This window comes from Tasmannia lanceolata, unplaced genomic scaffold, assembly GCF_043159265.1.
Source record: "Tasmannia lanceolata isolate RefF3 unplaced genomic scaffold, GAP_Taslan_0.1 ptg000008l, whole genome shotgun sequence".
Classification (NCBI taxonomy): Eukaryota; Viridiplantae; Streptophyta; class Magnoliopsida; order Canellales; family Winteraceae; genus Tasmannia; species Tasmannia lanceolata.
The window spans coordinates 29,136,422-29,160,997 of record NW_027518685.1 but is presented as its reverse complement, the minus strand read 5'-3'; the positions used below and the strand labels follow the sequence as shown (position 1 = coordinate 29,160,997).

The window sequence follows — 24,576 nt, the reverse complement described above, 5'->3', positions numbered from 1 at the left end:
CCTGTTGGAAGAAGTTTGGACCAGGGCGAAAAGAAAATGGGCCCTGCCTCTTCTCAGCAAACCGTTCTGCATTAGTCCCTCAATGGTGCTGTTTTGCTTTGAGTCTCAGAGTCGGGCTACCTCCATCCTACGGTGGGGAGGTGATGCTTTGGGTGGATACCTCGTTTCCCTTCAACCATGGTCCCCTGCCTTAAATACTGGTGCAAGAACAGTGAGACTTAGGTTCTTTAATATCCCACTTCATGCCTGGTCTCTTTCCACGGTGGAGATTTTGGGTCAGCATTTCAGACAAGTGTTGGAAACACAGATGTCGAGCAGTCATGACCACTGCCTGGAATTTGCTTCTGTTAAGGTCTTAACTTCGTTGTGGAATTATTTACCATCTTTTATAAATATTCTAGTAGACTCCATGGTTTATCCAGTTGGAGTTAAGATGGTGGATGAGTCTTTAATGTCCTTTAAAGATCCTTTGGCAGAAGAGGATTCTGCCCCTTTGGTCCCAGTTTTAGATGTCTCTGTTGATTCACCGCCGGTGGTTGATCCACCTGTGGTTGGGCCTCTACCGGCAGTTTCTGGCGATAAATCTGTCTTTTCCAAGTTAAAAGAGCCGTTGGACAGTCGGGAATGGAGAAACCGGCAGATACACTTAAAAGTTTAGCCCCATCATTGAAAGGGAAATCGGTCAGTCCTGGGAAAGGACCGTGTCAGAAGTCACTAAAAACTAAATCTAGTATTTTCGCTGGAAAAGCCTCCAGAAAAGATATTTCTGACTGTCATAATCTTCAACCACTGTCAGTAGAAAAGGTGGTAAAGATTAAAAACCGCTTTTTTAGAAGCAAAAAGAATAAAGGAAGTTCAAAAGTTTTGAATGATATCAATAGTCACATCAAAAGTTTTCGTGTCAATCCCTCCAAAAAAGGCACTCTGTTTCAGAAAGAAAAAGTAGGTCAGAAGGGGCGGGGCGTGGCGTGTGCCTCGACAATTATTTATTAGCTACAAAAGGAGGTCTTTCTCTATTTAAAAGAAACCTATTGGGTTTTTGGAGAAAAGAAGAACTAAAGAAATCTAACTTAGCTTCTAAGTTTAGCCTTCTTCTTAAAGATTTTGATAAACCCTTCAAAGCCTTCTCATCTACCATGTCGTCCGACTCAGGTTCCTCATCTAGGAAGAGGAAGGCGTTCATGTTCGAGGTAGATGATTTACAGTTTCTTAGGGATATGGAATATGATGAAGCCATGGCGGCCGAAGAATGTCCTATGCCTAAGGAAATTACCATGGGAATTTGGAAGAGACAATGGAAACAATTCAAGAGGGATGCTCTGGTTAACAAGGACAGCTTTCTAAAGGTTTCGAGGAAGTCTAATCCGAAGGAGGCTTTCGTCAGAATCTATAAACTTCAATTCTTTAAGGATGCTCTAGAAGAGGAGTGAAGAGCCCATTGTCAGCGTTGGGAGGAGGTTAAGGCAACAGAGATTGAGCGATTGGAAAAATTGATGGGCACCTTAGTAGACGTATCTCAGGAGTTAAGGGATTCCCTAGATCGAGAAGTCAGCATGGAGGTCCGGATTCGGATGGGTGTGGATGTGGAAAGACAGGAGGCGAATTCAAGGTTGATGGAGTTTCTTGATTCAGAAGAAAGTAAAGTTGTTCCCTCTGAGGAAATGGATGAGCTATTGGCTATAGGGGATGTCTTCGGAATAGGTTTTGACGATGATCTGGAAGCCAATAAAAATTTGTTTCAGTCTATGGCTATTAGGGATATGAAAGAGCGAATAGTGTTTGGACCTAAGAAGGATGATGGTGAAAAGGGGTCCGAGGGTAGCAACCTTGAATGTAAGGTCTTCCGGCCTCGGAAAAAAAAGGGAGAGAAAAGAGAAGGGAAGGAGGAAAAGGACAAAAGGAGAAGGAAGAGGGAAAAGAAATAAAAAAAGGACAAAAGGAGAAGGAAGAGAAAAAAAAAGAGAACAGAAAACGAATAGGTATAGAAATAAAGGAGAAAAGAAAATAGAATTCAGTAAGAAAATTGAAGGCCGGACTATAAGAAAGAGATAGGTGTTGTGGGATTGCTTCACTAGAAGTGTTTTCTTTCGTGGGAGGCTCTTTTCCATAGGCTTGTGAATCTCTCGGTCCAATGCCTTTCAGTGGTAGTATAGGTTTGTTGCTAATCTGGTGGTCTTTTAATGGAGTTTCAGATTTTGGGACTGTAGGTCCTTAAGGGGTAAATCCCGTTCACAATCTTCCAGGATACAACCTATCGTTTAATAGCACTGTGAATTGCCTGTCGTTATCCAGAAATTGTCTTTTTCCATAGCCATAGCTTGAGAGATTCGTTCTTTCGCTTAGGTTTTCCTGTCTGGATATTTCAACTTTGCTATACCTTCCTGGAGTTTTGTTTAGACCTGGAGTTTTAGAGTTTTAGGATGCAGGTTTGGTAGTTTCAGATGAATCAGTCAGCTTGAAGTTTCAAGAGGTTTTTGTTTAGGAGAACTACAATTAGATGTAGTCTCAAAAAGGTACAGGTGATAGTTTCAAAAGATTGCTATGAAAGATGAAAAGAAGGCATACTACAGAATAGAGGAAAGGAATGCTTAGTTTCTACTGCAATTTTTGTTATTTTAGTTACTTTTGAATTGGTCTCGGTATGCCCATGCCAATTCACCTTAATATTTTGTATTGCAGGCTGGGACTCCTGGTCCTGATTGCTATCTGAATATTAATGAAATATGTCACTTTTAAAAATAAAAATAAAAATACAACTTAGGAAGTTCGCATTACAATTCCATATCACAATAAAAAAATGCAAATGAAAGAAATGTAAATGCATATATAATAAAGCCCTAGAGACTCCTTAAGGCTATGTTTGGATGCTTAAGCATTCTTAAGCATTCTTTGCGTAAGTACTCACCATGGAGGGGGGCAGGATTTTAAATGTTTGGTAAAGCAAAGCAATGAGTAAGTTAAGTTCTTGTTTGGATGCAAGGTTAACCGGTGTAGAGGAGAAGGAGAGGAAGAGATAGAGAAAGTTAGAGAGACAGAGAGAAGGGAGGATTACCGAAAAATCTTTTCCTTTTTGAGATATTTCATATGGAAAAAGAAGTGCCACTTAGCCTGCCATGCAATTATTGAACCTTTTTCTTGGCTAGTAATCTCTAAAGATTTGGGTGTTACTTTGGCAAACAAACACTACAACTAAACCACAAGTAAGCCAAAAAGTGCATTTTTTTACATAGGGATTGCTTACTTGGCATCCAAACAGAGCCTAAAAGTCTAGGTAGTCATCCTCAATCACATAGTTCATAACCTCTTCATCAATATAAGAGATTTCATCATCTCTTTCTCATCATCACCGTCATCGTTATACTCCTCTTTCTCGTCTTTGGTGACGTGCACATGCGATTCAACCTTATGTTTACCTTCACTTGCATTAATGTGTACAGGTTTTACTTGTTAAGTTGTAACTTTTTTTTGAATAATTTGTTAAGTTGTAACTTAAAAGCTAAAACTTGAACTAGAGTACAGATTCTATAGAATTAGAAAGTATACTCACTCTAAGGAGCACTAGTCTTTCTCCTCTTAGGATGAGAAGCAAATCTAGAACTACCTACCAATTGATCTTGACACTATGGAAGTTGCAAATCAACTGAATGGATGAAAATACAGAGAATATGTTGAATAATAGTGACTAGAATTACCATGTCACCATATCATCCAACCAAGTAGGATAACTTGGGAGAAGAAGCTCATCTTTCTTAGCAATCCACTCATGGTTAGAATCAATATGACCGACTAAGATTGGATCCTTGTTCTGCTTCTTCCTCATACTTCTTTCTCACAGCTTGGTGTTACCTATGGTATAAGCTAGAGAATTTAATTTTCCCCACTCTAATCATTTCCTCTTAAAATTCTTAATTTTTACTCGCAACAATAAATTCTCAGTGTCTTTAGCTAGAAACTTACTGCATCAAAAGTACTACAATTTCTCTCACAGTCTGAGCGCTACATGCGAGGCTTAGGACCCGCACAACGAAGCTCGCTGACTATGGTGACATAGACTCAAAGCTAAGCCACCAACATAGCTAATGCAATTGCTTTAGAAATTTAGAATTTAATAGATAATAAATGTGTCTAATCTCTGAAGTAATGAAGACTTGAAATTAAGTAACAACTAAATCGGTAAATAGTACGTGGACAATGCTTCTTCCTTTTCTCAATTTCTATTCGACAACAAGAATCTCCCCTTGCTTCCTCATAGAGATCTAGCTAAACATTGACGTTGCTACGCTCTGTAGAAACCTTTCCAAGCTTCCTATCCATGCACTTATAAAGCGCTTCTTTTACTTTTGCCATGTTAGAAAATGTTTCTTCATACAACACTTCTTCCTTGTCTCAATTTCTATTCAACGACTAGAATCTCCCCTTGCTTCATCATAGAGATCTAGCTAAACATTGATGCTGCTACACTTTGCAGAATCCTTTCCAAGCATCCTATCTGTTGGGGTCAAAATCGGTGCACCAGACACAAGACACCACGTGGATCCTGAGCCCACAAGGAGCCTTGAGGTCACGTGGCGGGACGCCTAGTCACAAGACGCCACATGGCTCCTTAGCCCACAAGGAGCCTTGACGCGACGTGGCGGGACACGTCACCACTCAGCTTAATGACTCCCTCGCAATGTTTTGAAAATCAGAATCGAATCGTAAATCGTAATAGGGGTCGAATCGTATCGGATCGTAAATCGTATTGTAAATTGTAAGATTCATTCAGAAATATAAAAATATATATTATAAACAAATTAAAGAATTAAAATAGCCAAATATTCATTTTTATCCAAATTCATTAATTCAAATACAAACTGCCATGATTAGCATTCAATATTCATAATATGAATTGTTTGCTGACAAACTTGACACATACTAGTCATCTAATTATCATCCAAACCCATACATCTTGGATAATAATCTTTAAAAAAAGACAAGATCATATCAATTCTCAAAGTCTCAAACATCAAATGACAAATATGAATCATAAAAGACAAAAGTCGATGTTGTCCCCATTATGGTAGTCTCCCACCTCGATGTGAGTAATGCCCTCAAGCAAATGCTTTGTGCTTGACTGGTTCGATTCGTTCGAACTCCTACTCCTCTGTCTTCTTCCTTCTGATGAGAGGGATTTCGAAGGCTTCTTGTAATGTAGAAAAGAAATGAGGTCTTTTGAAAGAAGTCATATTTTCTTTTATACAAAACTTAATTTGGATAAATTGCATGAATCGTATGAATCGTACGATTTACCATCGAATCGTAAGATTCAATCAGGGGATTCAAATCGTTTTGCCTAAGAATCGTTAATCGAATCGTAAATTGTAAGGTTTTCAAAACAATGCTCCCTCGCACCAGCACATAAGTCTTCTCCAACACGATACCGCTAAAGGCCATGTGTCACCTCACCGGCCAATCCCGAGCCACTGACGAGCCGGAGGAAAATGCAACACAGTGCCAATCATGGCGGCTCCTGAAAAGGTCCCGTCTATGGTTAGAGCCACCCTGAAAGGCTGAGCAGACTGGCGGCACTGGCAAAGGCACCAATGCTAGCACTCGCCGAGAGCACACGACAATCCCATGATCCAAGGGAACTTCACCTATAAAAGGGGAACCTGCTCCTCGCTAGAGAGGCAAATTTAGCCAAGGTACACTTAAGCTCTTGTGTGAAGCTTAGCTCCATCTGTTACCTCCAAAGCTAACTTGAGTGTCAAAGGGTTCCCCTGGAGTTCCCAAACTCCGGGTGGGCCTCAACCCTAAGTCTTTGAGAGCATGTCACTCTTCCAAGATCACCTTACAGCCCTTCTGAACCCGGAGTGCTTGGAGGAAGGACCCAAGCTGAACACTCGGCTAGATTTGGACTGCAACAGATTGACGCCCACCGTGGGGCCGTCAGAGTCCTCACTGAAAAAGGAGCTGAGCCAAAGGCAAGAGCCTTGGCACCATGGATACAAGAAGATGCACTCAGAGTGCAGCGGTTGTGTAGAGCGCGGCCTCCGCACCAAGCCCTCGCATGGAGTCACTCCCGGCGGAAGAGGCAGTGTGTGCACCCCCTCACCACCCCCTCACCAGCTCATCCGTCACCAACGGATGCGCACCCTGTGCCGCAGGCATCACCAGCTGATCCGACGCTGGAATTCAGTCATTTCGTCACCCAAGTGGCGAACCTGGATACCCTGCTCCAATGGATCGTGGATTTTTGGAGACGTGATTTAAATCTCTAAAATGGATGTTGCTGCTCTTGAGACTCGTTTTCCCAAGGATGAGGTCTGGAGGGCTGTTTTTCTGCCTTATTAAAGATGGCTTTTTCCTTTTCTTCCAAGAATTTTGGGATATCGTCAAACCTAATTTGATGAATGTGATGGAAGAAATTTTCTTATGCTACTGACTTCCCATGCATTTAATGCGTCATTTCTCTCCATGATCTCTAAGTTGAAGAATGCTGAGGATATCAAGGATCTAAGGCACATCTGTCTCATTGGAAGCGTTTACAAAATAATTTTTAAGGTCCTTTCGTTAAAACTCAAGGAGATTATGCCATTATTTGTTGCAACTAACCAGAGTGGTTTTTGAATGATTGCCAAACCCTAGACAGGGTTTTGGTCACTAATGAAGTTATTGACTATAAAATCTTGCAGTTCTTAGGTATGCTCCTTAAGCTGGGTCTTTAGAAGGCCTATGATAGGCTAGAATGATGGGTTTTGAGCTTAAATGGAGAAATGGGTTCACTTCGACGATCCATTCTCAATTCTCATCAATGGGAGTTAGTTTGGCCACTTTGGCATTTCTAGAGGTCTTAGGCAATGAGACCGTTTGCCTCTCTTCTTGGTCGAGCTAGCAACAAAGACTATTGGCTATATTGTTTCTGAAGCAGTTCTGATTTTCTCTTGGGTTTCACTACTTGCGCAGGTGGTCCTATCATTTCTCATCTCCAGTATATGGATGACACAAGTGTTTTTGCGCATGCTTCTCTTTTTCAACCTGTTGGAATCAGTGTGATGATCTCCCTTATTGAAGAAACACTGGGGCAAAGGATTAATAGAAGCAATCTTATTTGTTTGGCATCAATTCTGTAAACACTGAGGTTGAATCCATTGCTTCTGTCCTTTGCTTTAATGTGCAACTTCTTCCAATAAAATTCCTTGGTCTTCCTCTAAAAGATGGGAACCTCAACCCACATGATTGGCACCCAATAGTTGAGAGAATTGAATCTTGTCAAGAATCTTTCCTTTCTTGGGTGTATTGCATTGCTCAAGGCTTATAGCTTATATCTAACATTCCTACCTATTTCCTATCCTTGTTTATGATTCCTCCTCTAGTGGCTAACAAAATTAACTGGATCTTTCGTAACATTCTTTGGAACTGTTGAAGAGTGTAGAAGGGTATATTGGTCATTACGTGTATGTGTGGAGGGCATTGTAGTCTTTGTCCCTTGTACCCCTAACTTGGGCCTATATATACATCATTTTACATGAGGACTCCTTAGTGGAGACTCCTCACCTTCTCTGTCACTCTTCTCCTTCTTCTCCTCTCATCCTCATCTTCTAACATCGTATCAGAGCAAAGATCCTAAGAAGAAGAAGACTTCCTCTTTCACGCTTCCCATCTCTCTCTCTCTCTCTCTCTCTCTCTCTCTCTCTCTCTGTTTGTGTCCACAAACCCTCTACAAACCCTAAAATCTCTCTCCCTTATCTGTCGTTCAACCCTATCCCTAAAATCTCCCTGTCACGTATCTCTCTCTCTTTCACTCATAACCCTCTTTCTCCTTTCGTATTACCGTAAACCCATTTTGTGGGTTGCCCTAAACCCCAAACCTTCCCCCTCATCTTGTGTAAACCCCTCACCAGTATCCCTCCACCTATTCTGTAAAACACACACACACACACACACACAAGCAAAAAATAAATCAAACCCACAGCTTTGCCGTGAACCCACCTCTCTTTCCCCTTTACCGTAAACCATCATCTCCCCTATTTTTCTTAAATCTACAACCCCAAACCTCAAATCTCAACCCAAAATCCCCAATCTCTGATCCCAAAACCTAAATCTTTCCTTTCTTTCTCTTTTGAATTCCCATTTGGGAAGAAATCTTCTTCCCAAATCCCTTTTGGCATCCCCAAAACCAACCCCAAATCTTTAATCCCAAACCCTAAATTTCTAAATCATAACCCCTTCATGTGAGTCCCTAAACCCCAACCCCTTTTGTACATACCATTTGTAAATCCATCCATTTTCCAAAACAAAAGAAAACAAAGAAAAAGATCCCTTTTGTATATTCTTCTCCTCTTCGTTTCTACATCCATAACATCATTTTTCTTATTCTTTTGAGTTCTTTCTCCCTAAATCTTGTTCTTCCTTCTCCTAACTCCATTATTTTTCTTCCTTCTTGTTCCTCTCTTGTTATTCTTGTTCGAAATTCCTATATCCGTTTGTTTTCTAAATCTTAATCAATTGTTGTGTTCTTTCTAGTTTCCTAACCCACTCCTTCATGGTTTAAATCCTCCCTTTATTTCTCTTTTGGAAACCTCCCCCATCCACTCCACCCTACTCTTTGTTTTTCTTCCCTATATTCGTCGTATTTCATGGCCTTTAGCTTTATCTCACGAGTTTGGTGAAATGTCCGAGAGAGGTTTCTGCCTTGAAGTGGTTCTTTTCGTTGCAAGTTGAAGGTCGTCGGCCTCAACTTGAGGGGGAGTGGCAGGTTCCATGGATGGAGTGTTGTATTGTTTTCTTGTTGTTGTCTAGTTGTTCTCTTCTAGTTGTCTTGTTGGAGTGTTGTCTTGTTGTTTTTGTTGTCTTGTTGTAGTCTTGTTGTCTTGTTGGTGGTTGTTCCACATGGAGTTCCTTGTTGGTGCTCCTTTGTTGGTGGTTGTTCTTCCTATTATGTTTTGTCGTCGTCTTCCAGTTGGTGTAGTATCGCTCTTCTTGTTGGAATGTTCTGAGGTTTCCCTTGTTGGTTCATTGGTTGGCTGGTTAATTTCTTCTTCGCATTGTTAGTTGCTTCTTCGCATTGTTTGTTGTCGGTTCTCTGTGTTGTTAGTTGTTTCCTCCATCTTGGTGTTTGTTATGAGTTATTGGTGACTCCAGTTGATGTTCTTTCACCATTCTTTATGTTCTTGGTTAGTTGCTCCTTATACTTGTTGTTGGTTGGTTATGCTGGTTGGGTTGTTGGTTGTTTGGTTGGCTGTGGTTGGTTCATGGTTGGTTCTTTCTGCTTGATGTTGTTGATGCTTCTACATGGTGAGTGTAGTTGCTTTACATAGTTTTACGCCCTTGTGGTTGTAGTGGTTTGCGTTGCAATTCACGTTGTTGTTGGTGGCTATATGCCCGGTTGTTTGCGTTGCATTGTTGTTGTTGGTAGCTATATGCCTGGTCGTTAGCATTGCTTTCGGCCTTATTGTTGTTGGTGGCTATATGCCCGGTCGTTTGCATTGTATTCAGCCTTGTTGCTGTTAGTGGTTATATGCCCGGTCGTTAGCATTTCTTTCGGCTTTGTTGTTAGTGGCTATTTGTCTAGTCGTTGGCGTTGCTTCCGGCCTTGTTGTTCTCCAGGCAACGTGCTGTTTGGCCGTCGTTGATTGGTTGTCGTGCGCCCCTTTGTTGAGCGCTAGTTGTTATGATGGGCTGATTTTTTATCGCCCTGTTTGTTGGTTGGTTGTTGTCTCCTCACCTTTCTGGTGGTTGGAGTACTTCTATTGGCGATTTGCTGTTCCGCTGACGTCTACTCGTGGTGCTTCGCCGTTATTCGTTGTACGTATTTTGTTCGTGCTTCTTTGCTATTAACTTACCGAGGCGCCTTCGTTCGATCGTTATTGGTGTGCAGATTTGATAGCCGTGCTCTGATTTTAATTTTCAGTTTCGGTATCGGTTTCGGCCACCACCGAAACCCAAACAACGCTGGCCGCCCGATTTCGCATATCGCATGGGAAGGCGTTGTTAAGCCCTGCCAAGAAAGAAGGCGAACTTTCTTTTCTCTGTATAGAAAATCAGGAACATCTTTTACGCAAATTGTGCTGCTCTCTTCTGCTTAGATTTCTGACTTGACTTTCACTATGTTTTAGTTTTCGATTTCTTTATCTTCTCTTATCTTCAATTTCGAAAAAGGCTCTCTCTACTCAATAAATTTAAAACATTTGACTGCCAATCCAATCGCCCGGTTTCAGGCCGAAATTTCAGCCGAAATCATGTAAGAATATGATTATGATTTCGTTTTTTTTTTAAATTTCGACCGAAATGTCTAAAATTTCGGCTATTTCGGTGGAAATTTCATAAATGTTGGTGGAAATTATAACATTTCGGTGTCCAAAAATGAAATTTCGGTAAAATTTCGGCAAAATCTTGTAAAGAAACGACTTCATGTGAATTTCGTTTCAGTTTGTGCCGAAGCCGAAATATTTTGGCGAAACATTTCGGCCAAAATTTAAAACCATGCTCCTTAGTGGAGACTCCTCAACTTCTCCCTCACTCTTCTCCTTCTTCTTCTCTTCTCACACTCATCTTCTAATAGGAACGATGATTCTACATTTAAAAAAGGTGCATTTGATTACATTGCATGCATTGTGGCTTCCAATGAGCGAGCGCGCGTGTTTGCATATATATATATATATATATATATATGCCCCTTATTTCTTTCACTCTTTCTTGACTTCCATCAAATCATGTATTTGAACTGCAATATACCATCTTGCTTTGTAGTGAAACCATTCAGGTGTTGCATGAGAGATTGATTTTGGATTGCGGCTGCACACTTAATATCAATCTTTGATGCATATACACGTAAGGAAAAATTATTATGGGTCTTACGGCTAAGGCAACAAGTATTGCCCAAGTCAATCATTAGACAAACAAGACAATTGAAATAAAGTGCAATATAAAATTTTGGGTGTGAAAATACACCTTCTTTCTCTCACTCTCTCTTTGCAAGGACACACAATTACACAAACATAAATACACAAGTTGATAGGGGGTGGATGGCCAATTTAGGGGATTGTCGATGCTATGTACACTGGGTAAGGAACAAGTCACATCCCAACAGAATTTATGGAGTAAATCTTAGGCTATCCTACACTGTTGTCTTCCATAGCATATCCATCCCTGTTTGTTTGTCTTTTCTTGAAAAATGACTATTTTCAGGAAAAGAATAGTAAAAGGGAGTGGAATTGTAGTCATTTTTAAGATAAGCAAAGGAGGTGGAAGTGGTGGAAAAAGGGGCAAAATATCATTTCTCTTATTATTATCATGGTTTTGTATGGCTATGAGACTAAAACATAACTTAGGATTTGGCTTTTACTATGCCTGCTTATTGTTGTGTAACTTTTAAGAATTTGGTTTGTCATAATTTAACACAATTTGGATTCTTTTTTTTTATGTTTTTTATTTTATTTTTTTGCTTGTAATGTCCATCAATTGTACCATTATTTTTTTAAATATCTTAGAGGTGCTTGATTGAATGTTAGGCTTTTGTTGTGTTTTGTTTGGAGAAGTATTCTCATATCATTATGAAACTATGGAACCCTCACAACAACTGATTTTTCTTCCCGATTGATGTGAATATACTGTTTTAAACTTTACTTGCAGAATCCCTCTACTGGAGCACAGGTGGGAGTCGGCAGTGAAGGAGACAACCCTTTCAATGGTTCTAACGGCAATGGAATTAATGAGCTTGAGCAACTGCTTAAGCAGAAGACTTTTACAAGGCAAGTATTTGCTGAAATGAGGTTGCCTAACTATCTGAACTATGTTTAAATCATATTTAGCTGATCTGATTTTAATGTCGTATGCATTTTTATTGTTGTTGAATATGTAACATTTTGTATTTGCTATTTCGGATACTTCACAAATCACAATCTGATATGTTTGCTGATAAGCAATATCTTTTGCTGTTACACCCAGTACACCATTCACACTAGAAAAATCCCAAAAGTCAGAGAAAAGAATGTTGGCTTACACAATGGATACTAGAGAGGAGAGAGGAGAGAATGAAGAAAAGAGAGAGGAGAAGTGGCGTGGAGAAGAGTCTGTCGTGAACTTTCAAAAAAAAAAAAAGAGTGTCGTGACTCTCTCCCCCACGCACAGTAATGTGTGTGTGTGCGCGCGCGCGTGTATAAGAATATATAATGAAAATGACAAAAATAATCCCACTTAAGTGAGGTTCATATACGTGCAACACTAACACTCCCCCTCAAGCTGGAATGTATATATCATACATTCCCAGCTTGTTTTACATAAGTCACTCAATCTCACTCTGCTTAAAGGCTTGGTAAACATATCTGCTACTTGATCATTTGATCTAGTGAATACTGTGCAAATCTCCCCCCTTTGAATTCCGTGACGGATAAAGTGACAGTCCACCTCGATGTGCTTAGTCCTCTCATTGAAGACTGGGTTCTGAGCTATGTGAATGCCAGACTTGTTATCACAGTGAAGAGAAGCAGGAGATGAGTAGGGAAGCCCAATCTCTGACATGAAGGATCTCAGCCATATCAACTCACACCCTGTATAGGCCATGGCCCTATACGCTGCCTCTGCACTTGACCTTAATACGGCACCCTGTTTCTTGCTCTTCCAGGATACCAAGTTGCCTCCAACGAAGCCAGTAGTCGATCTCCTATCTGTAGGGGATCCTGCCCGGTCTACATCTGAATATCCCTCGTTTCTCATATGCCTGTGTTTCTTGAAGATCAATCCTTTAACATGAAACTTCTTCAGGTATCTAACGATCTGCGTGTCTGCTGACAAGTGTGATGTCCGTGGTGCACTCATGAACTGACTAGCGACTCCAACAACATAGGATATGTCTGGTCGTGTAACAGTCAAATAAATCAATTTCCCAACTAAACGTTTGTACCTCTCTGGGTCCTCCAGAAGTTCTCCCTAGTCAGGAGAGAGCTCGATGTTGGGATCCATGGGCGTCTCAGCCGGCTTTGCACCCAGTAATCTTGTCTCCTCTAGTATATCTAGCTCATATTTCCTTTGTGATAGTGATAGCCCTTCACGTGAGTAGGCTACCTGTATCCCTGAGAAATATCTGAGGCGACCAAAGTCCTTAGTGCTGAACTCTTTCTGAAGGAATTCCTCCAACCTCTGTATAACTGCGCTATCACTCCCAGTAACAATAATGTCATCAACATAGACGACTAGAAAGATCCGACCATCCTTAGACTGAGAGCTGAATACGAAATGGTCTACAACGCACTGAGTCATTCCAAACCTAACTCCAAACCAGGCACTAGGAGATTGCTTAAGTCCATATAAGGCTTTGCTCAATTTACAAACAGAATTCTTCATCTCCCCTTGAGCAACATACCCAGGATGTTGCTCCATATAAACCTCCTCCTGATTGGATTTTTGCAACAGGGGAGAACGTATCCGTGTAATCAATCCCATAGGTTTGTGTGTACCCCGTTGTGACTAGTCTTACCTTTAATCTCTCTACCGTATATCTGGTAAATATTTCACTGCGAATACCCACTTACAGCCCACTGTCTGAGCCCCAGGTGGGAGATAGACCAACTGCCATGTATGATTAGTCTGCAAAACACTCATCTCAACGTCCATCACTGCTCTCCAACCAGGATGTGCCAAAGCCTCTGCAATTGAACATGGTATAGAGACAGAGGAAACAGAGGACAAAAATGAATGAAAAGTAGATGACATGCGAGCATAAGAAACAACATCAGAAATAGAGTACTGTATAGAACGAGAACGTGTATGAGATGATACAGGAGCATCATCAGGTTCAATCAAAGGAACAATTACTTCAGAAGCAGTGGATGGATCGACAGGCTGTGGAGGTGGTGGCTCACATGAGGGGCCGTCGGCACATGTGGGTAATGCAGGCTACTATCGAGGACGAAGAGAATAAATTTTAACCTCAGGTGATGAAGATGATACAGGAGGAACAAGAGCAGGCAACAGAAGTGGAAGAACAGGTGAGGGTGATGAAGCAAGCTCCGTAAAGTTTGGTTTATCCTCGAAAAATGTGACATCAACAGCAACAAAAACACGGTGAAGGCGTGGACTATAGCACCTGTAGCCTTTCTGAGTGCGAGAATAGCCAAGAAAGATACACTTGATGGCACGTGGAGGAAGCTTATCGAGACCAGATGTTAGATTATGGACAAAACATGTACACCCAAACACTTGAGGAGCCAATGGAAAGAGATTCTCTGACGGATGTAAAACTGAAAAAGGTAACCTATTTTGGAGGACAGATGAGGGTAGACGGTTCGCTACAAAACATGAAGTAAGAACAACGTCAGACCATTATGTCTTTGGAACATGCATTTGAAATAAGAGTGTGTGTGTCACATCAACCAAGTATCTAAGCTTCCTCTCAGCAACATCATTTTGCTGAGAAATATGAGCACATGATGACTGGTGTAAGATACCATGACTAGAGAGAAATTGCTGAAAGCCACTAGAAGAAGAAAAATATTCACGTGCATTATCTGTGCACAAACATTTGACAGAACATGAATACTGTGAGAGATCTCAGCATAGAAGGAACAAAACACATTAAAAACTTCTGAACGATCTTTCGTGAATAACCGTCCACAAATACAATAAAATAACGATGTCCAAATAATGAAGGAGTTCTATAAGGACCCCAAATGTCCAAATGAACAAGCTCAAACTGATTCGACACGACTGGCGGACCTAGATGGGAAGGAAACACGATGGTGCTTTCCATACTGACACAACTCACACTAAAAAAAGCTAATAGGACTAGAAACGATAGAAGAATGCTGAAGGCGATCCGCTAGAGGGTGACCAAGGCAACAGTGCCACATGAATGAGTCAACAGAGGCGCTCAACGCCAAGAATGAAGGTGCACTGTCAAAGTAGTCAAGGCCACAGTCTCACGGCCCAAGCCAATCCTCCTCCCAGCAAGATCATGAAAGACACAATAGGATGGAGAAAATGTTACAAAACATCGTAGATGATGAGCAATTTGACTAACAGAAGGGAAACTACAAGGAAAACCAGGAACACATAGGATAGAAGAAAGAGAAATATCAGGGCCACGCGATGTGTCCCCGGTACCAGAAATAGGATACATCGTTCCATTCGCTAGAGTAACAGAAGTATTTGCAGAATTCGGCGCAAAGGAACTAAGGAGGCTACTATTACCCGTCATATGATGAGAGGCTCCAGAATCAATGAGCCAAGTACCTGACTGACTGAGGGAGCATGATGGGACGCTACCTTCCTTAGTAGTAGTGGCATTAATTGGTTTTCCCCATCCTGGGAGCGCAACAGAGCCTCACATGCCGTGTGTGAAATAACTATCGTATCTAAAGGAGGCTACGAAGGAGCATCCGCAGTGATAGAAGTAGTCGCGCCAGAAACATGATGAGCAGCACGTGAGGGTCGCAGCTCTGGATGTAAATCATAGCAAAAATCGATAGTATGACCCTGAAGTGGTTTATATGAAGCAACTTACTCAGGGGGAGTCTAAGAGTGTGTGCAAGTTAAAGAAGATAATTTATGTCCTCACACAGTCTCCAAATGCCTGGTCTTGCAAGTTTAGTGACATGGTATTAGAGTTTGGAATGAAAATGTGCTAGTCTGAGAGAATTATTTCAGTGGTGGATGTGGGCGACTGTTACTATATGTAGTGATGCTATAGGTTTATATGGAGCAACCTCTCGTGTTTGTTGTTCGGGGCGAGTCTGAGAGTGTATGCATGTTAAAGAAGATTATTTATGGCCTCACACAATCTCCATGTGCCAGGTTTGGCAAGTTTAATGACACGATATTAGAGTTTGGAATGAAAAGGTGTCAGTCTTATCATTTTGTGTCTTAGACTCGGAGAATTATTCCAGTGGTGGATGTGGGTGACAGTCTTTACGTGTAGTGATGCCAAAGCATTGAAGATTTGAACAAGGTTTTAAATATCGGTTTCGTTCGCCATGGAAATCGAATTCAATTGGAAATTTTAGATGGAAATCCTGTAAAAATCACGGAAACATATGCAAACATATGGAAATGATAGAAATTTAAGAAAAAAATTCTGGAAATACTGCTTAGAAACCATCACATAAGCAAGACAACCATCCGTAATGGTTTAACAACAGCAAACCCCTAGTGAATTTGCTGTTGTAGACGTTTGATAATTCAGGACATACCACATTTCACATATAAATTAAATAAATATTTATACATTATACATACACCACATTTCATATGCAATTCATATAAATATAATTATGTAACACATATTTTTATAGTAGACTGCTAATACAGTGATGGTTTTGTCTTCGGGTATGCATTTTGATTTCTGGTATGCATTTCAGTGGAGATGGAACCAAAAACATTTCGGTCGTTTTGTGTCAGTTTCGATGGAAATTTAGAACCATGGTTTTGAAGGGGTTTCTTCACTACAAGTTCTGACCAGAGATTTGGAAAAGCTTGTTATTTTCATGGGATTGAGGTTACTAGGTCTAACTATGGTATTTACTTGCCTCGGAGGAAATATGACCTAGACTTGTCGGAGGAGACATGACTATTGGGGTCACAACCTGTTGAGACTTTAATGGATCCAAATACAAAGCTTACAATGGATCAGGGAGATGTGTTTGAAAATCTGAATAGATGTTGTCTTCTAGTGGGTAAATTGAATTATCTAACAACTACCAGGCCAAACATTTCATTTGTTGTAAGTACGGTCAGTCACTTTATGAATTCTCCTAGAATTCCTCCCTGGGAGGCTGTGGTTCTTGTTTTGAGGTATCTTAAGGGAGCTCTTGGACATGGTTCTCTTTGTAGGTATAATGGGCACTTACAGGTTATTGAGTTTATTGGCGGGGCAGGATCACCTTCTGATCGAAGGTCAACCATATGTGTACATTTCTAGGCAGTAACTTGGTGGCCTGGAAAAGTAAGAAACAGTTGCCCGTTCTAGTGTTGTGGCTGATTATTCCGCAATGATGCATACTACATGTGGGTTGGCTTGGTTGAAGCATTTATTACAAGCATTGGCATTTTCAGTGAGGTTGCCAATGAATTTATTTGTGATAATCAGGCTGTAGTGCACATTGCCTTTTATCTGATGTTCCATGAACTTACCAAGCATATTGAAGTTGACTGTCACTTCGCGCGTGAGAAAGTTCCAAGTGGAGATATATCTATGCCTTTTGTGAAATCTGAAGATCAACTATTGATTTGATTACCAAATCATTGAATCAGGGATCTGTTGATTTCATTGGTTCACGTTGGGATTGCTTGAAATCTATTCTCCAGCTTGAAGGGGAGTGTTAGAATATAATGTATACTTATGGGTATTTTTGGTACTTATTGGATCCTAACATCGGTTTATATATATATATATATATATATATATATATATATATATATATATATATATATATCTTATGCGACTAGGGATAGAGGAGTGAGGGTGCGAGAAGGAGAGAGATGAGAGGGAGAGAGATGTGGGCAGTAGTAGGGATAGATGAGAGAAAGAAAGAAAGAAACTAAGGGGAAAGAGGAGAAGAGGAAAGAAGAAAGAGAACCAAGAGAGAATAAGATGAGAAAAAGAAGATTAGGTTTTCCTTCCCTTTGTTTTCTCTTTATATCTCCTTTTGGTGGGCCGCCTTTGCTAGACTTAGTGAGGTTGAAAAGACTATAAGACCCTTAATTACAAAAAATAACAATTAGTAACATAAGGGCATAATAGGAAAACCAACTAAACGAAAGGGGAAAAGAGGTAAAGTGGTGTGGGCAAGGGTGGGCCCTAGATGATGTGGACATCCCCCCACATCTAGGTCCAAAATAATGTTCAAAATATAACAATAATCCATAATATAATCAAATAACATGAGAAACAAGCAAGGTATCAATGATAATAAAAAGGATCCAATGGTCGGATCACATGAATAGCATAGGGTTGTCCTATTGTTATTTTGTGTATTTTGAGTCCTATTTTGAGATTGAAAGTTGTTTTATGGGTGGGATTCAGAACAAAAAAAATGAGAAATTCTATATAAGTCTTTGGTATGCATGCTTCTTTCTAAAAAGAACAGATAATTTACTGTTTCTCTTGAGATATTTCTCAAACCAATCGAATGTGTGTTCTCTTACATGTGAAGCTTAGAACCCTAACGTCAGCCTAGTTTTCTCTCTTTTTTATAGTCCTTTTATTCTTCTCTTTATTATTGCCTAAATACACACTGATGATATTTAGTCATACAATTTTTAATTGATATAGGGCCATTGATATACTTCACCCACTACAGATACTTCTAGATTTCGAATGGTATATATGAATTGGTCCTAATAAATAAGAATTGGGTGTAGCATTAGCTTTTTAGAAGGTGATGACGGGATAAGATTTCAAATAAATAGGAAAACCAGCCCTTGAATGGCATGCTCCCTATCTGTCTCAATTGGCTGTACTGAATTGGTCAACCTATACTTCAGACAAGTAGTGTACCGTATCACGTACCAGGTGTACCTGACAATTACTCTCTGCGGTGCTTCCTGACTGATCACTAGATGCATGAGCAAGTTACTGCTTTGATACTATGATAATCTTCAATTTGGAATGAAAAGCCCAAATCTATGATTCACCGCATCTGGGTTCAGTATTAAGAACTGCTTCAAGGAACCTTAACTCATGCACCCATATTCCACCATTCAAAAAAATAAATAAATCATGCACCCATTTAAATTACTAAAAATACCCTTAATGACTCATTGTTTTACTTATTGTGTTACAAGTTACAACATTCATTGTTATAAATCAGTAATCTTCAATATATTGTCTTTCTCTGCAGCTTAAAGCAATCTATCTTCTGATCTGTTTAGGAAGTTTATTTCTGACTATGTTCAAGTGTTTTACAGAAGTGAGTTTGACCGCTTGACTGAACTACTGCGTTCAAGAACTGTTGATTTATTCAAGGATGATGAGAAGAAAATTACTGATCCTAGTACATCACAACCTGGGACTACTTGTGTGGGACAGGAAAAAACAACTATTTCAGCACCAGAAAATGAAATGGGGAGCTGTAGATTACTCGGAAGCATCTCAACCCCTGTTGTTGGTTTAAGTGTAGGAAAACAAAATACTTCCTCTTTCTTTCTCCGACTTATCTTTTATTTCGTGGTTTTATAATATTGTTTTCGTTGTTATTATTTTAGGCATTCGTGTGTCTTGATTTATTAAAAAAGATTCAGGGTTCTAGTGTTTTATATAACAAATTGCATTGTTTGACGGACTAGCTGTCAGACTAGAATTAGTTTTTCCAGTGATGGGCTCGCCATACTGGGGTTATGTGTGTGCTGTGATTGCGATTGTTGATCTTGTTAGAAACCGCAAGACTGCGCGGGAACACATCGACCTCACTGAAGATGGTCTAACCCCTCTGACAAAAATGGGGATATTTGATACATTTTCCCAAAAATATTGGCCACCGATATTTGCAGGATCTTTGTTTGCTGTGGGTGCATGCATTCATGTATGGCCCTGTGGTGTCCCCAAATCCATGGGCATCTGTCCATATCACCAGAACCACATGCTATATGTATAGGGGTGTAAACGAGCCGAGCCGAGCCGAGCTTGGCCAGGCTCGGCTCGGCTCGTTAAGCTCAAAAGCTCGGCTCGGTCAGGCTCGGCCAGGCTCACGAGCCTTATCGAGCTCAAATTATATTAATTTTACACCCCTCATTTTCCCTGGACAGCCCCATCTAGTGTTTTTTTACTACTCTTTTTACACTAGGGGGTTGGTCCAAGTAACAAATGGGGTTCCAAAAAAGAAGTGACATATTTTGCCTCCGCCTTTCACTCCCTAGACAACCCTTTTAGTGTATATATTAATATATAATATATATATTTAAATATATTAAATTCTTAACGAGCCTTAACGAGCCGAGCCGAGCCGAGCCTGGCCTAACTTGGGCTCGGCTCGTTAAGGATTCAAGCCGAGCTCGAGCGAGCTTCCGAGCCCGAGCCAAAATTGACACCCTTATATATGTATAATAAGCCTGCAAATAGGATTCTGAGCCTAATCATATGTCTTGGTTTTGCATAACGGCATTCCTTCATTTGTTTAAAGAGATTCAGAAAATGCTGGTTATTAATGTTTTTTTTATCAAGTTCCTTGAATGGTTAAGGAAGGAGATATGTTTTGCCAGTTGAGACTTTATGACTTAGTACTGGAATATATTTTTGGCTGTGCATAATTTCTTCATTCGTTCATTTCTTTTAGTAGGTAAGCTGGGTTTGGAAGGACCTATACCAACAGGAGCAGTCATTTATATCACTTGTTTTCTCTTTCTGATTGATCATTCTTAATTAATCTGGAGAGGGGAATTGGAAATTTAAGTGGACCTAAATCATCATCTTCAATATGTACTTCTAGTTTCGAGAATAAATCATTATACTTGATTTGGAGTTGATTATATTTTTGCAAACAACACCCAACTAGTTTTGTACCTTCGAAGTAGAATCAAGAGCTTCTTTGTTAGCTATAACCAGAAGGGTTTTCGTTTATTTCACTCATGTTCTCTTTCTAATTGATCAATTCTTAATTATTCTGGAATGGGGAATCGGACATTTAAGTGGAGCTAAATCATCATCTTCAATACATACTTTTGGTTTCTAGAATAAATCATTGTACTTGACTTGTAGTTGATTGTATTTTTGCAAATAACACAACTAGTTTTGTACCTTGAAAGTAGAATCAAGAGCTTCTATGTTATTTATAACCAGAAGGGTTTTCGGCTATTGTAGTGATCTAAATAAGTTAGATGTTACTTTCGGTCTTGCGTAATTTCAGTCAACACAGTCTCATTTACATTTATGTTGTTTTATTCTTGTTCCAACTTAGCTTTCAATTATTATTCCTATTTTCAATCTATTTGGGCGTCGGACAATGGATGCTTATCTGAACAACCCTTGCTCCCTCCCGCATTTATCATTTTACAGATTCCTGAAGAAGTCGTCGCTTCACCAGCAGAACTAGCAAAAGCCTATATGGGCACTAGGCCTTCAAAAGTATCACCATCTGCCTTGGGTTTTCGGAGTCAAACATTCAGGGAAGATGCAAATATGCTAAATATTGTACCATTTGCTCCGAGATCTCCCAATCTGTCATTTGCACCAAGATCTGTTGGCCGCTTTTCTGGTGCTTCTCGAATTCCTGGAAATGGGTATATGACTCCAAAACCGCGAGGGAGATCTGCAATATATGGTATGGCATGCTCTCCATATTTGAGAGTTAATCCGACAACTACTCTCAAGGTATGCAAGTGGAAATACTGTAGTTTCTACATGTTGCTTTTGTTTAACCGCATTTTTCTTGATCCAACTTGTGTTTTCTTTTGCTTTTATTCCAGGCAGCTGAGCCTACAGATGACGGTTATGGTGCTCCCTCAATATCATCTCATCGGAGACATGGTAAACAGGTAGGATGAATCCTCAGTTCTTTTCACACCCATGCATGTATGCACAAACAATTTATTGGGATGATAACTTGCTTGTGAGGTACAGCTTCTTTACTAGGCATCTCTAGCATTAGTTGGTAGAGAAGGGTCTCTATGGTTTGTTTACCCGTTCAATGATAAAAAAGTTATTGTTGATGAAGATTCATCTTGTATGAGTTTATTTGCGATGTCAGGCGTATCTTTGTAGCATCTGTTTTCTTTTTGGGATTTTATTGATCAACATTATCACTGCATCCATTACTGCCCATGTGAATGCATTTTCTTATTTCTTCTTATATTTTTATTTATTTTATTTTATCAAGGAGTGTGTATACCTCTATTGTTGTAGAGGCAAAGTTTTGCAGAATTCCTAGAGAGATTTAATTGCTGGCATGTGTGTGTGTGTCTCAATTCTTCATCAATCAAGTGAATTTTTTGGAAAGAAAAAGCCACATATGATCTACAACTGTACTTATGTGAGAGGCTGCTACTAGATTTTCTCATTCCCTACAGTTCCTTTTGAATACTGTAATTTTCAATGCAAGTTCGAAAGTCATCTAAATTTCCCTATACTTTTAGCATGCCATTAGTGCTAAACTCTTGTTACAATTAGAAAAGGAAAGCCAGGATATAGTGATTCAAACATGTGCATGGTCACATTCATTTGTGAGGCTTCCAAATATATGCAGTGTTCTTGAAAATAGTTCTTGTAATATACTGATTCAGATGACCTTTTTGACCTGATAACTGAATTTATTTTGATATCAATCATCAGGTCTTGAAGCGCATGAGTTCGGTATTGGATAATGATTTTGGATCTGTCAGCCCTATGCGCAGGATTCGCCAGAAGTCTAATCTAATGTCTACATCAAGAGACATAAATACATCTGTTCGTGGAAGTCCACTTTCTATTCCCCTCACCCCGGTTCGCTCTGGTGCTGTTGAAGGTTCCATGTCACCAATTCAGAAGCCGCTCCTATTAGATGGACCCAAGTCTGATGCCTCTCTTCTACAGGCTTCCGAGGGTGGAGATAATAGAATTTCTAGTGAAGGATTTGCTTCTGTTCCTCAGTCCACTGAGATGGCAAGAAAAATATTGCAACATCTAGACAAGTTGGTGGCTTCTCCCAAAGAGAGATCGTCTGAATTTGAACTAGCCATAGCCAGTGAAAAGTCACCCACTAAGTTGATGCGCAATATGTTACATGGCCGGGCCCTTAAAAGCATGAATGATATTGAATCACCAAAGTTAGAGAATGTACAGGGTAGTGGTACTTTGGATGGTCCGAGCCATGTACTCGGTTCCTTGAATTCTATTTCTCAAAAGAATGGCATGGTTGAAGAGAATAGTTCTATGAAGACTGCTGATGCCGGAGTGTCATTGGGTTCTAAAGCTAGCCGTGAGGAAAATGCAGTTGTTTCTGTTACTGGTACCATATCTGGCATGAGGCCTACAGATTCTGTCGTGTTTGGTTTTGCTCCAAATCCGCCACAAAATAAACGAGGCTTCCAAATGAGTGCACCTGAGGTATGTAATAGTTATCTTATAGTGTTTGTATATCAACGTTCAGAAACTCAGATTTGTTTGGGAAATCTTTTTTTCATTTTGGAATTTGACCCAGTTGAGTAGATGAAAAGTTACTGGTTCTATAAAATACTGGCTGAGCTGATCAGTGGCTCCATCAATTTCTTCTTACGAAATTGGAATTCTTAACTTGATAGTTGGACTTCCTCCTCTACTTTGCTAAGTTATGAGTTGATTGGCAAATTCTGGAAAATTTGGTTTAGTTGATCGAATGTTTGGAGAAATGGTTTGGTTCAAAATTTCAGATAACATGCCATTTCTTAGGCTTGTGTAGTGTTTTCACTTCTTCTTCTTTTTTTCCGGCCTTAAATTGTTATTTGAGTTCCATTTAGTTTGCTCGTGTCTGCTACTATCAGGTGGTCTTTTTTTATGCGATTTGTTAATGTTTTGATTCTCATTCTGAAGGATTCTCTGGAGCTGAATGATGATAGTAACAGTAGCAAGACTGCTTCCATTCCACCTGCCGAAAAGGAAAAAGTTGAGTCATCTGTATTTGAGAGTAAGCCTGTTGAGGCTGAAGCAGTAAGTTTAGAGAAGCCTCCGGTGTCTTCCTCTGAAAATAATTCTGCTGGAAATTTTAGATCGAGTAAAGGGGGTGACATGACTACCTTTAATGGGCCTATTGTTTTTGAAAAGGCGGCTGGTTTTACCTTTGCTGTGACTCCTGCACCTGGCAATCCCTTTCTGGAGCCTCCAACACCTACTGTTCAATCATCCTCATTGTTTTATAGATCTGTTCTATCCAAGGAACAAAGTGGGGCTCCTGTGTTCAACTTTGGCTCTGAAAGTGTCGACAAGGGTCCGAATTTTACATTTTCTCCAGTCAGTAATAGTTTTAGCGATACTCCAGGCCTGAAATTTGGTGATAAATTGGATTCTAAATCAGAGATACCGAGCAGGCAAGTTTTCACTCAAGTGGTGTGGTATTATCTGCTCAAAATCTAGTTAATGTATTTCTTTCTTTTGATTTATTATGTGAAAATTGGGTTTTCATATTACTCTTTATGTACACGTCATATAATTTTAATGTAGGTATTATCAGTGGAACTATGTGTACATTTTTGTATTTTCAGCTTGTAAATTGCTTTATTCAACTTTTTTTTTTCTTGAAATGTATGTGAGGGATTTTGTCTTGAAAACCAAATCACCCTTTATATATGGAATCTATAGAAAACTTTCTGTTTGTTTCCATTGGCTTTCTCCTTTGGCAATTTCTGAAGAATCCTGCAGCTTTCTTGTACGTGACATTTACTCAAGACTTGGGCAGTTTCCAGTTTCCACCCTATATGTGAGGGAGACATTTCATATGTTAAGAGATCTTTCATGCCCTGGTAGTTTAAGGAACACAACTTGGTTGTTCTCAAAGTTACCTGAAGAAAAACAAAATCAAATCTGGAGCACCCTCATGATTCTCCTTAATATTTTCTGGATACAATATCCCTAGTAAAATTTATGGGCAATAAGAATAATACCAAAAATTAGTCGAAACTTTATACTATAGTATTCACATAGCATATTCAATTTTAGGG

At 39.8% G+C, this 24,576-nt stretch overlaps 1 protein-coding gene across 2 annotated transcripts in view; it reads left to right on the top strand.

Moving 5' to 3' along the window:
* Positions 1-24,576, top strand: part of LOC143885097 (nuclear pore complex protein NUP1-like) — a 63,956-nt gene that overhangs the window by 37,332 nt on the left and 2,048 nt on the right. For both annotated transcript variants that reach the window (XM_077389086.1, XM_077389085.1), the window contains exons 3-8: positions 11,614-11,732; positions 18,883-19,090; positions 20,966-21,280; positions 21,376-21,444; positions 22,238-22,990; positions 23,453-23,946. In XM_077389086.1, coding sequence (XP_077245201.1) covers positions 11,614-11,732; positions 18,883-19,090; positions 20,966-21,280; positions 21,376-21,444; positions 22,238-22,990; positions 23,453-23,946 — 1,958 coding nt within the window. The remainder of the gene's footprint in view (positions 1-11,613; positions 11,733-18,882; positions 19,091-20,965; positions 21,281-21,375; positions 21,445-22,237; positions 22,991-23,452; positions 23,947-24,576) is intronic.